The sequence below is a fragment of the Conger conger genome, chromosome 9 (assembly GCF_963514075.1).
Source record: "Conger conger chromosome 9, fConCon1.1, whole genome shotgun sequence".
Taxonomy (NCBI): domain Eukaryota; kingdom Metazoa; phylum Chordata; class Actinopteri; order Anguilliformes; family Congridae; genus Conger; species Conger conger.
This window is the reverse complement of record NC_083768.1, coordinates 17,993,983-18,010,075: the sequence shown is the minus strand read 5'-3', so window position 1 is coordinate 18,010,075 and position 16,093 is coordinate 17,993,983. Positions and strand designations below refer to the sequence as shown.

Below are 16,093 nucleotides of genomic sequence, written 5' to 3'. Positions count from 1 at the left end.
TTGTCATTCATGGCATGCAAATAGATGGATGACAGAGGAGCGGGTCGGGGGGATGGTATGAGCTCGCTTAAACAGATGTGAGCTGCTGAAATTGTTTTATTATCCTTATATAAATATTTTCTGTTATTGTATCATAGTCCCGTAACATTGTTTTTTTTAGTTTAACGATAGACAATGAAAGTTTTTTTGCTCGGCCACATCTGGCCTGTCAACCTTAATAATAATAATAATAATAATAATAATAATAATAATAAAAAAAAAAATAATAATAATAATAATGATAATAATAATAGTAATCATCATCATCATCATTAGTGCCAAGTAATAGCAAGTCAACTTATGCTGTCAACTTAAAGCATAATTCGCTTTTTTATTCAGTCTCTTATCATTATTATTATTATTATTATTATTATTATTATTATTATTATTATTATTATTATTTGACTTGTGGCCCCATGGGCAGAGTTGGAATATGCTCAAAGGAAATGACAGTCTAATTGTAGGCTCCAGTCCTGTTTAGCACTCATCAGACAATTGACCATACATCCACTGCTAACTGAATAATTTTGTGTATATTACCGAATCGCAATATTATGGCCCCCAGCTAAGACTTTGACAGACCTCACACTGGTTTGCAACAAAAGAAATAAACAGGACACCAGGTGGTTATTTTAAATGGTTAATGTGGGGTAAGGAGGGGGCATTATGGGAAGGAACCCCATTTTGTCTCCATAACTCTGAAGCTGTAAGCAAGCAGCACTTTATGTCTTATAAATAATTATTACTTAGCTGGTCAAATATGAGCCTGTTAAACATTTCAGAGCTCTACCATTACTGTCAAGATTATGTATTTATTTCTTTCTCTTTTTTTAATTGATATGAGGGTGAATTCCGTAATGAACCCAAAACTAAGTTACAACTGTGACATAGAAGCAGTTGCTAGAGGATACAGTAAACAAACACACAACCTACATTAAAATTTTAAATACATAGATACAATTGTTATTCATTGTAACAGTAGGCCTATGTTAGAGTAAAGGTTGTGCCTCCATCTCAAGGATCCTTTGGTCTGAGGACATTAGCCTATAGCCTATTTTGTGTCGTGGTGGTATTTTGCTAAGCACAATTGCTGTGGACTGTGTGATGAAATAAGTTAGTAAAAATGCATATTATTATTAAGATGTTTATTTAAAAAAAACTATATATTACAGCATATATATTATAGTACTTCTTTAGAACGGTTACATGCCCTGAGCTGAGAATTAGAAGCTTATTTCTGCAGTTGAGATAGTGAGCTTCAAATATTCCAAAGTGAATGGGCCCCAAGCAGATTTTAAATTGAGCTTTTTTTATTTTTATATAAAACTTCTAAAATGTAGTGCCTCGCAAACAACATATTTATGACACTAACTCATTGTCTAACTCAAAATGTCAATAAGAACCTTCTAATGCTCAGCGTCTTCTTACTGCATAAAATGTCTTTATGCAGTATTCTACAATGTGGACATGCTGTAGTATAGGCTACTCTGTTCTGTTCTTGATTAGGGCTTGCGTCATAAAGTAATTATCGACACTAATACAATTTCAAACTTGTATATATATATATATATATATATGGTTGCTTTTCATCAGCTAACCGGATAGTAGACTATAACCTTGTCGGAAAACATTTGCAGTACCCCACTGCTGAAGCTTTCTTATAATTAACAAACATAAGTATATACTGTAGAAATAGCCGGTTGTATGGCCGACATTTCACCACAGATGTCGCTGTATTACCATCATAAATACATAACTCAAAATATAACTCCATGAAACGCGTGATCAAATACTTTCGTAAAATATATCCATTTCTCTCTTTAAGTAGAGGCTGAATATACAGGCTGTACTTAGCCTGTTGCAGTGTATCTGCGAGGCCGAATTGTGGATTTTTCGCCGGTCAAAGGCTACAAATGCACCGCCCGAACTGGAAGATAAAACCTTATTCTGAGCGTCATCGAGAGGTATTCTCGAACATAAAGTGGAGAAAAATATATAACATTTCCAAATCACACGTGAATTTGTCGTATCGCTACTTGCCCAAGTAATGAATTCAAAAATGATGCTTTATGCTTTTTTGTTTAATTTTCCCCTACGTGTTGCCGTACGTTTTTATAATCTTTCTTATGCATACTATGAGCCCTATCTCACAATTAATCCAATTATTTACATATTGAACTACCCTATCAATAGTAATTATTATTCCTTTGTTTCCGACAATGAGTGATACATGTAGGTTGTATTTGTAGGTTTACTGTTTGGACAGTGTGTTCCATATTATTAATTAATGAACGTCCAACCCCCTGTCCATCTCTTGTCAGCGACAACCATCTGGCAACTTATTTGCACTACAATGCCTCTCCGGTAGCGCCAGTTACAGAAGCAGGTTGAATAAAAATAAAATCGAAGAAAACTCGGCAGGACTAGAAGCCTCAGTTTCGATGAATGTTGCTCACCGACAATTTACATTTGTAAAGAATCGCACAATGAACGGAAAAAGTACAATGTATTTTAATAATAATAATAATAATAATAATAATAATAATAATAATAATAATAATAATAATAATAATAATTTCATTATAAAATGAGTGACAATTCAATAACTGGCTTTTAGTGTTCATTTAATGTACAGCACGAAATAAATCTGTAAATATGCATTTACTACAGGTAGGGTAGGCTATGTAAAACATATAATACTCAGTTCAGTTATGCAAAAAGAAATCATTCTTAAAATGCATATAATTTCATTTAGTTTAATAGACAAAAATATATGTGCTTTCAACATTTTACAACTTTTTTTGCAGCATGAGAAACAAACACTGGAAAGTCAAATATATCAAATGTCTACTTCAGATAAAACGGACACTGTTTACAATCGGTTGAATCTTTTTAAAGCAATGATATAAATCCATCCGCAAGTTTATCTTGTTCTGTACTGAGTGAATGCGACCGCTGGGGAAAAAAGAAAAAAAGACTTGGCTTTGTCCTTCAATCAATAGATCCAGACATTTCTCTCTTTCAAAAAATAAAATAAAATAACAAAAACGGACAAAATGTAAATTCATCACGTCGAGGAAAGAGCCATTAGAACTCGCTGCGTTGCTTCTTGTTGATTTCTGGAACTGTGAAAGAGAAAGAAAATCGTTCATCGTTAAAAATCTTCCAACATTTATAATACAAATCCACATCCTGTATAGGCCGACCCATATTTCCACGCTCGAAAGTGGCATTTAATGATAATAATCATAAAAAGATAAACACTTTGCAATTTAAGGCCAGCTATATCCCACACTTGAATTGATGGCAACTACTAATGCCTTCTTTACATTGTCTGCGTACCCCATTATGATAATAGCATTAGGCTAAAAAGCAAAGGACAAGAGATGTGAATTGAGTAAGGATCTTTCAAATAAACAGGAATTATGGTAGGATATACGTTGATGGAACATGAAAAAAGATGTTTTGTGTTAATGGTCCCTCGGGTGATTTTCGCCCTTTGAGTTCTTAAATTCGTGAGCACAAGCAGGCCTAAGGTTCATTTCACAATGACGATTGTAGTCTCTTGAGAGGAATTAAATAAATAGGCTATTATTGCAGGTCATCTGTTATATACAAACATGAAAGGGAATGCACTGCTTGTTTGTATTTGGAAAACCATTATGGTGCTAGAGGTGAACGTCTGAATTCGGACATATCCCATTAAGATGGAGTTTGTAAGAATTTGCCCAATTTTTAGGTTCATATGATGCCTTGACCCGCTGCGGACTGACACATGGCAAATTGCACGATCTAAGTTTTTTTTTTTTGTTTGTCCTTTTTTATTTTTTATTTTTTTACCCCTTTGTTGTATTTCCAAGTGTCCCTATAGACAGCGGAATACTACAACCAGGCTACTACTACCACAACTGCTACAACTGAGACTACTGTAACTACTACTACTACTACTACTAATAATAATAATAATAATAATAATAATAATAATAATAATAATAATGATAATGACAATAATGATCATGATAATATCCTATCATTATTGTTATTATTGCTTTTCTTCATCATCATCTTATTATTATTATTATTATTATTATTATTATTAGTAGTAGTAGTAGTAGTAGTAGTAGTAGCAGCAGCAGCAGCTGGTAGTCGTGGGACTTACATTCATCGAGCAAGTGAACTGGTATCTGAAAAAAGTTTACCTGTCATGGACGAGTTGGAAGGATGACTTTAATGTCTGTGTCGGCGAATCAGTCATTTGTCGATCTAAAAGGGGAAAAAAGACCTCAGTTGTATATTGTGGGCTTTGGTAGACTATATGCTACTTAAGAATTATTGTTATGTAAGAATTGTATGGGTTAACTCTTTGCTTGGATCTAACTTTAAATCAATGTAAACAATGTTCCTTTGTAGACTAAAGCCACTTTGCACAAAATATGGCGTCACTGCGTTGTGCACACTTATACATGTAATGTAGGCCTACCTATATGTGTTGGACTGAAGTCCTCTGGGCAGTTCTCACTGTGGACTGCTGTGGCAGATGACGTAACCCCCATGGTCGGTGTTTGCTGCTTACGACGGTGGTGATCAGGTTGCTGGTGACCTTGATTTACTCCCAGAAAAGACTTCACACTCAACAAGGGATTCTGGCTGAAGAGAGCAGCATTCGTCCAGCTGTTTAGTTTTCCAATCTGACATGTGTATATTCCATGGTTTGGAAGAAAGGCTGGGTGCTGGACCAGTGGCGAACTGTGACTGGCAGGGGCAGAGGGTGACACGGATTTCACAGAGATGTCCGGGCTAGTCGCCGTCTCTGCTAAGGACCATATTTTTGGCTTATTTGCTGGCACTTGGCAGCTACTTTGCCCGCCAGGAGACAGCAGTCCAATGTTTTTTCGATCAGAACGGTCAAAAACTTTGTGCGTTTCAGGTGACAACGACGCTCTTTTATCGATACTTCCCTGGTCCGACTGGTCTCTGGCTTCATCGTCCTCCTCATTACTTTGATCTCCACTGTTTTCATCAACCTTGTCAATGTCTATGCTTTCCAAGTCAATTTCCTCGTCGTCTTCATTCTTCTCCACGTCCCCTTCAGTGTCACTGTCGAATATTTTGCCATCTCTATCTTCTGCGCTTCTTCCCCATGTCACCTTATTCTCTTTCTTGAGTCTCCGCCTCGCATTGGCAAACCAGGTGGAAACCTGCGTGAGTGTCATCTTCGTGATGATAGCCAACATGATCTTTTCTCCTTTGGTTGGGTACGGGTTTTTCTTATGCTCCTGCAGCCAAGCTTTTAACGTACTTGTGGATTCGCGGGTGGCACTCTTTGCTCTTGAAGGGTCGCCGTACTGGTATTGTCCGTAGGGGTAGAATGCTGTAGAGGGATGGGCCGCAAAGCTAGGCGGGTGAACGCCCGGACTGTCCTTAAATTCATATTGTGAGCCCTTGAGAAAGAGAAGAAAGTTGACTTGAATACAGCGTATCATAATAAATGTACAACAACATTTTCCAGTTAGCTTCCCTACATGATTTCCCTCACCAGTAATTCTAGGATTGGTCTATACAACACGTTTCACTTTCAAAAGCGAACATGGCAGACTGAATTTGTAGGCCTGTCATGAAATTACTAACTTCAGGGCCGCAGCACAAATTAAACAACAGTGCAACACTTTTCAGATAATTTACGAGATTGAGCTACTTTTTAAATCACGTTCCCCACGCTAAACCTTATAATGCTTAATAATAATACTAAAATATAATATTTAATTACATTTGCTGGGTTTACATGCGCGATTAGCCTACATTCTTGGCTATAGGCTATTAAAATAGCACAAGACGTTATCTGCATTTCATAAACCCTCCACGTTATGCGAAACCGGAATGCAGACATTAGAAAAACTTTCAATTAAACTTATTTTATATTATAAAATGACATATAGCAGTTAGACTGCATTTGAAGATGTCGAATTTATGTAGGCCAACAGTTAATTTAAAAATACATTTGAACATCAAGGCAGAGGATCTCTATCCTTTTTCTAATAATAGAACATATTACCAAATTGCATTTCAAGATCATTTTCCTGAATTTAGTGATACGACAAGAATGTAAAATCAGCATAATTTGTTAATGGTGCATGTTCTATATACGAAAATAGCAGAACAAAATGTAACGCACATTATTTTCATGATTAAGTTAAATCATGTCCCTAAAGGTCTTTTTAAAAATGGAATGAACGCAGTTAAAATGGTAAATTCACCACAGTAAATTAAAAGTATAGGCTAACGAAATGTAACTGTCTTTGCAAGGCTAACCATTATGAGAAAGTTGGAACGTGTCAAAAGGCCTATATAATTTGCACGTGTTACATATTCTCACACTTGTGGAACATAGCTATATTATTTAGCGTATAAAATGCCTTAAGCTGTATCCTACAGCTCCGTTCTACAGTAGATGTCATCTAGAAAATTACATCTAATTATTTAAACTTAACTTCGGAAAATAGCCGTCTCCTAAATCTCTTACTTGGATTGATGGTTTTGATAGTTTTGTACTTTTTGTAAATAATAAACTTACATCAGAAGTGTATTTTCATTTAGAATCTCAACTAAGAAATTACATTGTAAAAAAACTAAAAACTAAAAGACAAATGCACATTCTGGACAAATCGCCACAAAGCAGAAAAACGCATGCAGCAAAAACTGAACTGCAGTGATAGGCTTTGGTTCGTAAAACAGGGTTCGTAAAACATTGAGTAACAAACAATTTGCACATACACTTTCTAGTACCTAGGTATTTGAAATATCATTAAGCGCTGTAGTAAACACCTTGTAGCCTACATAATATGCTATCATTTATTAACTAACTCGAGTTTTTTTGTTTTTTTTTAAGTATACACCACGTCTTACAATAAACTAGGCTATTAGGCAGCGATTCAACTACCAACTGTTTAATTAAAGATTATGAATGAAGTAGGTCTTACCAGTTGAGAGAAGAGCGCTAAATCGGCCCTGGTGTACGGTAGAAAAGCGCTGTAGTTGTGGGCTGAATAATGGTTAGCGTACATTCCCAGCACCGACGTGACCGCTGCAGCTGTAGCAGACGGATTTGCACCGATGTCAGAGCCGTTTCCACGAGCAGATGCAGACAGCACCCCTGACCGATCGCAGTTGTGTACCGCTTGGGTGGCACTTAAATACTGGGGGTAACTCAACTGGGGTAAAGACATGGCATCTACCAAATGTCACGTAAAGCAGGACGAAAACAATCCAGAAAGAAAAGATAATGGATAAAAAACAAGGAAGTCGGATTGAAAGTGACCTAGTACTAAAGCACTGCAGAACAGCGACTGTTCTACTAGGTGCCACTTTCTTTTGCAGTAAATCCCTTGGATATGATCAGATCAGCAATTGAGCTCTAACTGATGTGCCTGCCCATACGTCCCGGGGCTAATCTCTCAGACTCAATTTGAAGTTGATGATTTGATTGGCATTTCACTTGAGCGGTAAACCCCTCCCATTTAGCATACCGCATTTTCATTGGCTGGAGGCACTTTTTCTCTGCTAGGAGAACTGTGTGCAACACGTTCAGCACGAGGTTCTATTTTCTGAAGCCTTGACTGTTTATGACAACTCATCTCTTCGATTTCACAGCTGTCCAACATTTTAACGCTCTAAAAGATTCAGTGCGGATCAAGTGCTTCCGTATTTCCTATACTTATTGCTGACTTTAAGTAGCAAACAGAGGAAATTAAAAACAACTTTCTGTTTTAACGTTTGCGTGTTAAGTATTTTGTACAGTGATGCAATATTATGTTCATCATATTATGTAATTATTGCCATGTTATTATGTATTAGTATTGCTCATCGTAAGTCTTCCTCTTTTCCGCGTTTGCGTATTTGCTTAAAATACCTTATGCAATGATCTATGTAATTATTTAGAACAGAAAAATCATTATTGAGAACAGCCATGCATTAAAAATGCATACGAACAATTTGCCCGCAAACCAAAATACAAATAAAGCCTCTCTGTCTCACAGTGGACGGTTCTGATTTAAATTCGCTTGTGGCTGAACTCCATGAAGACCTTTCTCGCTGTCCCTTTCGTCTAGATGGGTAACCATGCGCGGGACTTAAGTAAAGAATATTCAAGGATGAGCCTGTTTTGTATGGGAATAAGAACAATTGGAATATGTAAGCTGCGCTTGGGTAAACAGTCAACGCATTCCACATCGCGGTGTCATTTCCTTGTCAAACCGTCCTATTTTTTTCGACGGAAAATGCGAACAGATGTGGATATTTCTATGACAAACATGTTTATAAGCGGAGGCTGTAAAATAAAATAAATCACCAGTTGATATACAATTACACCCATACAGTGTACATAACAAAGTTAAATTCAGAATGGCATAGTCCAAACTTGTCCACATAGGCTACTGCAACTATTACACAGTCGACTTTAAAATACTAACTGCTACACAATAATAAAATAATATTATGTCTAATAGCCTATAATAATAATAATAATAATAATAATAATAATAATAATAATAATAATAATAATAATTAATAATTGAATTAGAAGAAGAAGTCTTTGAAAACCATTTTCACACCCAGAAAGCATTTGCTATGGATAGACAACAAAAACGTAACATTTTTTAAAATAACAAATTACACGTTTCGGGGACAATACAAGCTTATGTACTTGTAAGTGATGATGGTTGTTCTTGCGTTCATACTGCGGGCTGTGGTTGTTTAAAAGGATTTGGTAATTAATACTCAAGTGCTAAATGAAGCCAACGATTTTGACCTGCTCCAGATGGCTGACAGCTGATATGGCAGCGCGAGGATCCTTTCAGAATATCTGAGGGTATTGATGGTAATCAGGCCAGCACGCGAGAAAGGAGGAATGGCAGTTCTGATAACCTGCAGGAAATATAGCAGGGGTGGAGATGACTCCGAGGAAAGACTGAAACCCATCTCCGGATGGGCATGGCTGAGTCGTTGAAAGGGGACACTTTAAAGCCAGTGAGTTATAGGGGCGCAAAATTCGGCTACATTTTGACCAGGCAAAAAAGAAGCATCTTCATGGCAATGAAAAAAGCAAATTGATATTCATTTTAAGGACAAATGGCACCCGCACCTTATGTTAAGCTGACATTACTTTGCACCATAACAAAACATTACAAGCCATAACAAGCATTTAACTTCTGTTAATTTCCACCATGGTCTTCATGACATTTCTAAGTAGCTTTATTACTATTACACCAACTAAACGGAGGCAAACCTGAAGTGGTTTTATTTATTATATATATGTATATATATATTTTTTATTTTAAGGGGGCAGCGTGATTTCTGATAAAGGCAATTGGCACGTTGACATTAAATATAAAATATTATATGAAACAGCATTCTGCATTGTCCATTAGTGTCAGATTAGAATAACATTATTTATATATTATATATTTACTTATTCCTTTTCAGAGACATCATCCTTTTTTTCTCACAACTAAAACTATTGCTTTACTAGCAACAGCTTCATGGTCCAACTATCGTCATTCATGCATTTGTTATGAAGTTTGTTCCTGGATGCGAATGGCAGTTTTAAATTATTTTGAGTCTGGATTCACTCTTCCTTAATAAATTCCATCCTAAAGCAGATCAATATAATGCACTGCAGGTATAGCTGGAAGCTTTGTGAAACTCCTTTTCAAATTCAGGAAGTGATGCTATTAAGCCACGCTGTCATCAGTGAGCATCTAGTAAAGGGGGGATCAAAGTGAGTAAAGTGCATCTCTGCTATCCATAGATTAGATATAGTTTGAACTTTTAATGCTATTAAAGGGAACTAGGTACTGCTGGTGGAGTCATCTGTACCAAATAACTCCTGACAAATACATCTACAGTCACAGATGCCTTTGTACCATAGTTCCCTCTCTTATGCTCAGTTTATAGAGCAAATCATTCATTTATTCATGAAAGAAACAAGTGCTAACCCTTACCTTCAGCTAACAGTTCCCTGTTATTTGAATTCCAAGGTGTGAATATTCATTAGAATGTAATGATGAATGAAATTGTCCTCTGGTTATAAACATTTTACAACCGCATCCCATGAGAGACTTGAAGGTATGTGTGACCAGCTATTTATAGATGCATCTGAGATGTCTGCACATGTAGGTGTAAGTCATATTTAACTGTATTACTGAAAGTATTTTATTAAATCTATACACTTTGTACCTGAACGGTGCATATGCACTGTAAGACTCCTTTCGTTCCAGTTCCCTGCATTGAATTGTGTGATACATGATATTGACTGGTAATTCAAACCCCAATATCAATCACCCCAAGTCTCAAATATTGCTGCTCAAAATGTCTAATCTAATTTCAAAAACTTGCTCATCCCAGGCAGAATTAAAACAAAGCATTCTAATATGGTCCCAGTGGAGACAGTTTTTAATTTAAAAGAATGTTTTTAAGTGCCCCCACTTAAGGCGTTTTTGGATATTAATTCTGTCAAATGCCTTTTTGAAAAAGGTAGATACTGCCCATTAATTGGTAAACAGACCTAAAGACAGTTGTTGTGCTTTGCTGTGTCTGTGTCCTTACCGACTATTTATACAGCTGTTTTACTGTCCACCCCCCCCCCCCCACACACACACACACGCTCGCTACTGGTATGGCTTCATACCGTATATATGTTTCACCTGGGCCTTAACTCACAAAACATTGAGTTTCTCATAGTCTTAAAAAGCAAAATCCTTCTCATTTTAATGATTCTGAAAGTTTATGCTGCTTTTTATTCCATACAGTAGGTATATGTAAGTATAATGGCAAAAAGAACAAGACTGCTAAAGTGCATTTCTGTTTTTTTTTATATTATGGTTGTAGGAGCTGAATTAGAAATTTGTTAAAAATCATTTGACCCAATTTTTTTCTGTAAAAGCCTGTTCAAACTGTGCTGCATTCAGAATAGCTATTCATCATTATCATCACCCCCATTGTCAACAGTTCACACGAATGCCATGCAATTTGTCCTACGAAGTGTCAATGGATGGAGGCATACTTTCCTTTCAGTTTGCCATACCCTTGCCTATAAACTTATGATGGGTATCAAACCAATAGGCTTCATAGAAAATCCTATTGAGAACCAATCTGTATATAATTATCACCATCCACGAGATGATGTACTCATTTTACAGTCAAACAGGTAATGAGGTTCAGCCCTCATGCACGTGATAATCCCCCCTTGACTTTGTAATTATATGAGCAAATAATCATTATTTCATGCTCAAGCATTAAATGAGGTTGGTGGGAAGTTAATTTGCTCTATGCCCTGTGAGGCATAGACAAGAATTTAATGATTTAATTACAGTTGTTAGCCTCTTTTCCAAGTGGCTCTACTTGAGCATGGATATATATGAACTAACATCAAGAGTTTGTGAACATGCTTTTATTGGAAAATGATAGACATTACTATAAAATAATGAACACATTACCGATACTGAAATTGAGGCAAAAGGAGAATCAACATTGCACGATATCAGCATCATAAAAATGATCATATCTCCATTGCCAAGCTAACAACAGCCCCTGAACTCAAACCTGAAAGATAGGACAGAAAAATCAACTACTTTGGCTTTCACAACTGCCTGCTGATCCACAGTATGTGTTTGTCATAGTACTACACTGACAGCTAGGACAGAAACAGGGGCCAATCCCCTACTTGCCCTCCACGTCCAACAAAAGGATACTATGACTTTTGTTGTGCTTTTTTCGGCCTCTAGCTCCCTGTAACCTCTATGGGGAAAAAACACTAAGCAGTTAAGACATTCCTCTGAGCAATCCCATGCAGGGAAGGGTAATGGTTTGTTGATTTTTTGTAAAACTGTGCTTCAAGCTATAAAATTCACCCGTGATGGAGATGCTCCTTGGGGAGGTCGAAGAACAGGTAGAGGCTTGAAGTGTTTTATTTAATGTGTACATGCTAGGCTACTAAATAATTAGTATGTACTCATTCAGCTTTTTATCCTTTTTCAGCCTCCACATTTGGGGCAATTTGACACAGTTTAAATTGCTCACACTCTGCAATTCAAATGTGATGCAGAAACAAAGGGATAACAGCATAAACAATGGGTGGTTTCATTTACCATGAAAAGCAGTCGCGACTGAGTCCGAGGTATTTTGCGTTCTCTGACAATTATGTGCGCTGTGTTGCTACTAGGCACACGTGATCTTTGGTTAAACCTGAGCCGGCCAGGATTTTTGCCAAGAATTACACTAATAAGAACTTATATTTCCCACAAGTGCTTAAGTATGTCCTGAACTGCAAAGTCAACACGCTAAAGTTACACTCCACAAATATAAAACTTTTTTTTTTTGACTGAAGTTATATCCGTTCAGTGTTAGACTGTCCAGCTCCAGTTTTACTGTTGCCTTGTATAATATTTTGTCTCAACGCAATAAAAGGGCAATCAGAATCCATTTACCGGGTGCAGCGGCTCACAACATTAAAGCTGGATCGCATTCTCTGAAATTCCGGCGCTTTCGCTGCTTTTGGGAGTTGTTCGCCCTCGCTCGCTATGCTAAAAATGTTCTGAGGGACTGCTAAACACCGCGTCGTGAAGCGAGTCAGTCAGAGAAAGAATAATACTGTGCTTGGAGTGTGTTGGGCTCTTTAATTAGGTGTGTTCTAGTGAGGCTCTGTGCACATGCTTCAGTGTGCTTTGTTAAATAAGGTCGTGCTGTGATCTGTGACCGTGGGCAGATTCGCAGTGTTTGGAAAGGTTGTTGCGCCAGTGTGTCCGTTCTGCCTCCATCTGCTTCTGTCTTATGTGATTCCACTGGGGACAGGGGCTAATTTTGCAGTCAATTAACACAGAGTACACTGTTACCCCTGCAACCCCCCCTTTCCTGACCCCCCCCCCCCCCCCCCATGCCCCCATGGGTCTACTTGCCAGTCTTCTCTGTCTTTTGGTTGCAGCTTTTAGATGGTGACATTTTCACTCCCCGTCCCCTCCTTGTGCAGTGACCTTTGTGACATTGTTGACCAACGCTGTCCCCTGCAATGACAGGCTTCAGAAGAATACACATTGACATTTAAAATAAGCTTTTTTGAGGTGGTGGGCCAGGTATGTATATACATGCAGTCAAATTATTTTTTTCAAGATGTGCGTTCTTTATCACACTGCTTTAATGTCTGTTTTTTTTGTTGTTTTTTTTTCATTTATTTGATTTGAACCTGCATCAGGCACACACTGGCCCTTTCCAGTTTTTTTTAAATGTAAAAAATTACAATTGTGCGTTCAATACCTCTATTTCCCCCTCACCCTATGTCACTGCTGCAGCCCTCTCCGTGCCACAGTGTACCTGTCTGCGTTTCATACATACGCTTTGGCGATGCAATATTCAGAGGATCCGGCGGTGTAGGTTAAGTATGTCTTTTTCAATTTTATTTTTGCAGTGTGACAGCCGGTCCCTCCAGGGACTCCTCGCTGCCTCATGATGTGGGGAGGAAGGTCCTCTGTGTCACCCTAATGGGCTAGAATTACACTTGTATCACTCTCAGCAGCATATGGGCAGCTGTGGGCACCCCTAAGCCCCATCTCCTCAGTAACATCATTTCGGATAATAAAGAAACCATCTTGGCAAAGATAGCTCGAATGAAAAAAAAAAAAAAAAAAAGAAGCAGCAAGCAGTGCGCTCCAGCATTTTCTAACAAAGCCAGCCTTCACACAGCACTTAGAGAAAAGACTGTAATTAAGAGCAGACCAGCCCTTGAACACCACTTTACAAAAACACTTAATAAGACGGGGAACTCATCAGTACCATCATTATGCAGTAGCAAACACATACTTTTCAACTGTATAATGACAGCACTGAAGGGCTGTCCATCCTAATTAGTGTTTTCGGATGGTGGGAGGTAAAACGACTATCCTGCTAGTCCTTTCTTTAGGAACATTTTTCATTATTAGCCGTTTTTTTTATTGTGTACGCTGGCCTGTTTTTAGACTCCTGAGTTCGTTACATGTTGATGTTCCCCCAAATATCAACAGGAGTCATCGTGCGCAGAAAAGAATAGTGTTTATTACCATTTGATGATCTGGTCTGATGGTTGTTAGATAGCAGACTTGATGCTAATCACCGTATTCTTGTTGCCGGTGATTCCTTTTGGTTTTAACTATCGGTTTTTCGTTACTCTGTTTGAAGAACTTGCTGGAAGGCCTGGCGGCACAGTAAACTGCTGAATATGTTGGTGGCTCATTTAGCACAGAGATGAATGGGCAGGGGATCAGGAGGCTTATATCTTCAGGGATCGTTTGAGTTCAGGTCTCTCTCGAGGGCCACCTCATTATCCGGGCCGGGGAGTGCGGTCCTGTCCCCGGGCGTCCAACGGGACCGCAACGTTTCAGCGCTCAGCCACACAGCGTTTCTCTGGCATCAGACCCAGCGAGGCCGCCATTACACCTGCATTTTCACGTCCGCTTCTGCACACGCAAAAGCAGGCCAAAGCAAGCTTTTATTAAAAAACAAAAGGCACTGCATCTCTTTCTCCTCCCCCCTCCTCTCTCAGGAAAGGTAATGTAGCGATCATGACCTGTTGGGCGAGGTTGACGTCTCTGGGATCGAGATGGGGTGGCGATGCGGTAATGCCTCTGTACAGGAGACCGCAGTTTCCTGTACGGTCCAGATCAGGGCTTCACACTTCCCCCCTCCTGCTCATTATGGTAAGCCAAAGTATAAATTACATAAAGTGTTAGAGCTAGAGGGCGGTGTGTATGGGAGCCTAATTACTGATTTGAAGACTTTACATCATGCATACATTCAAAAAACCATAAGACCTCCAGGCATGCCCGGCTGCTTCAGTAAGGCTTGTTAAACACCAGGTACTGGTAACTTTGACTATTATTTCATGTCATATGGACCCCTTAAGGCTTTTAAGTGTTTCTTTGAGGGCTTTATTTTTCTGAATGTTGTCTAAGTCATTGTGGATGTTAAGTGTAGATTATAATATCATAAGCTAGATCTATGTTCTTTATCATGGAAACATTAAATAAAACACAATGGATACAACAAAGGCAGAATTTATTGAATACATGAAAAGTACCATGAAAAGTGCAATATTTCTATCAATGAGTCAAATCTCAAAGCAATAACAGTTTTGCCCATGAACCCTAATGTCATAGCTTTTGCATTATAAAACAATAACCACAAAAACTGTATTATTTCACTAACACATTGGAGGGCGGATGGATAGTTACAGTTAATAGATAGACATCCAGCTAGGCTAGAGGCATAGGGAGAGATAGACAGGTGGACAGACAGATAGACATGGGAAGTGTTCTCATCTCTCAGGTGGAGAGTTTGACGTGGGCTGTAAAAGTGATTTTTGTGTAGAACCGCATGACAACCAAACGTCTGGAGTGAATTTCAAAATTTCCCAGTGATCACCCAAGAGAGGCAGATTCAAGGGCACGATGAATGCAATTCTTCGGCAATACTCGTCCTTAAAATACAATGTGACGCATCGTGCTTCAAACCAAAAAAGTTACCTCAACTTGCATCAACTTGACTCAGACAGTTTGTCAGTTAGTCCTCAGGTTAGGACACTGAGGTGTCTGGCTTTCAGATAGCGAGAGGAGTGGTGTACAAGTGGCAACCATCGAGAGGATGACAGCTTTGCGCAAGAAGCCCAGAAAATGCTACCCTGCTGTATACGCCGCTTTGTGATCCTGCTGCACTTCTTCATGAACATTATTCATGCCACAACATGGGACCACAGAACTCAAGCTGCCTATTTGCTCTAAGGCTTGAAGCTGTGCTGTTTGAAAACAGCCAGGGCCTACCCAAGGCCAGGGATCATTCCTAATATGGCACCCTGAGGGCCTAATCTTCTTAGTAGACCGGTAAAGTGAGTATCCTTTACAGAATAAACCTTCATCCAGCTGCTTTGAGAGCAAACACTGCTCTGATTGCCAGCGATGAGACAATGGCCCATTCCTGGACTTAATCAGGTATTAGCCGCTAAAGTTGTAACAGAGCAGCTAATCTCCATATTTACTCC

General features: G+C 38.4%; 1 protein-coding gene across 1 annotated transcript; it reads right to left on the bottom strand.

Annotated features, from left to right (window-relative positions):
* Nucleotides 1-2,776: 2,776 nt before the first annotated feature.
* irx1b (iroquois homeobox 1b) lies at nt 2,777-7,377 on the bottom strand. The gene is made up of 4 exons (XM_061255695.1): nt 7,017-7,377; nt 4,520-5,480; nt 4,239-4,302; nt 2,777-3,164 (listed from the first exon to the last, which is right to left on the bottom strand). Exons 1-4 carry the CDS (start codon nt 7,260-7,262, stop codon nt 3,107-3,109), a joined length of 1,329 nt encoding a protein of 442 aa, XP_061111679.1. The 5' UTR covers nt 7,263-7,377; the 3' UTR covers nt 2,777-3,106.
* Between the last annotated feature and the right edge of the window lie 8,716 nt (nt 7,378-16,093).

Bases quoted from the DNA above. Each gene is read 5' to 3' on its own strand.
- irx1b (XM_061255695.1), bottom strand. From the start codon at position 7,262: ATGTCTTTACCCCAGTTGAGTTACCCCCAGTATTTAAGTGCCACCCAA. The intron at 5,481-7,016 runs GTAAGACCTACT...CTCTTTCTCAAG, and splicing joins TAGCGCTCTTCTCTCAACTG to GGCTCACAATATGAATTTAA. The intron at 4,303-4,519 runs GTAGGCCTACAT...TTCCCCTTTTAG, and splicing joins CTTCAGTCCAACACATATAG to ATCGACAAATGACTGATTCG.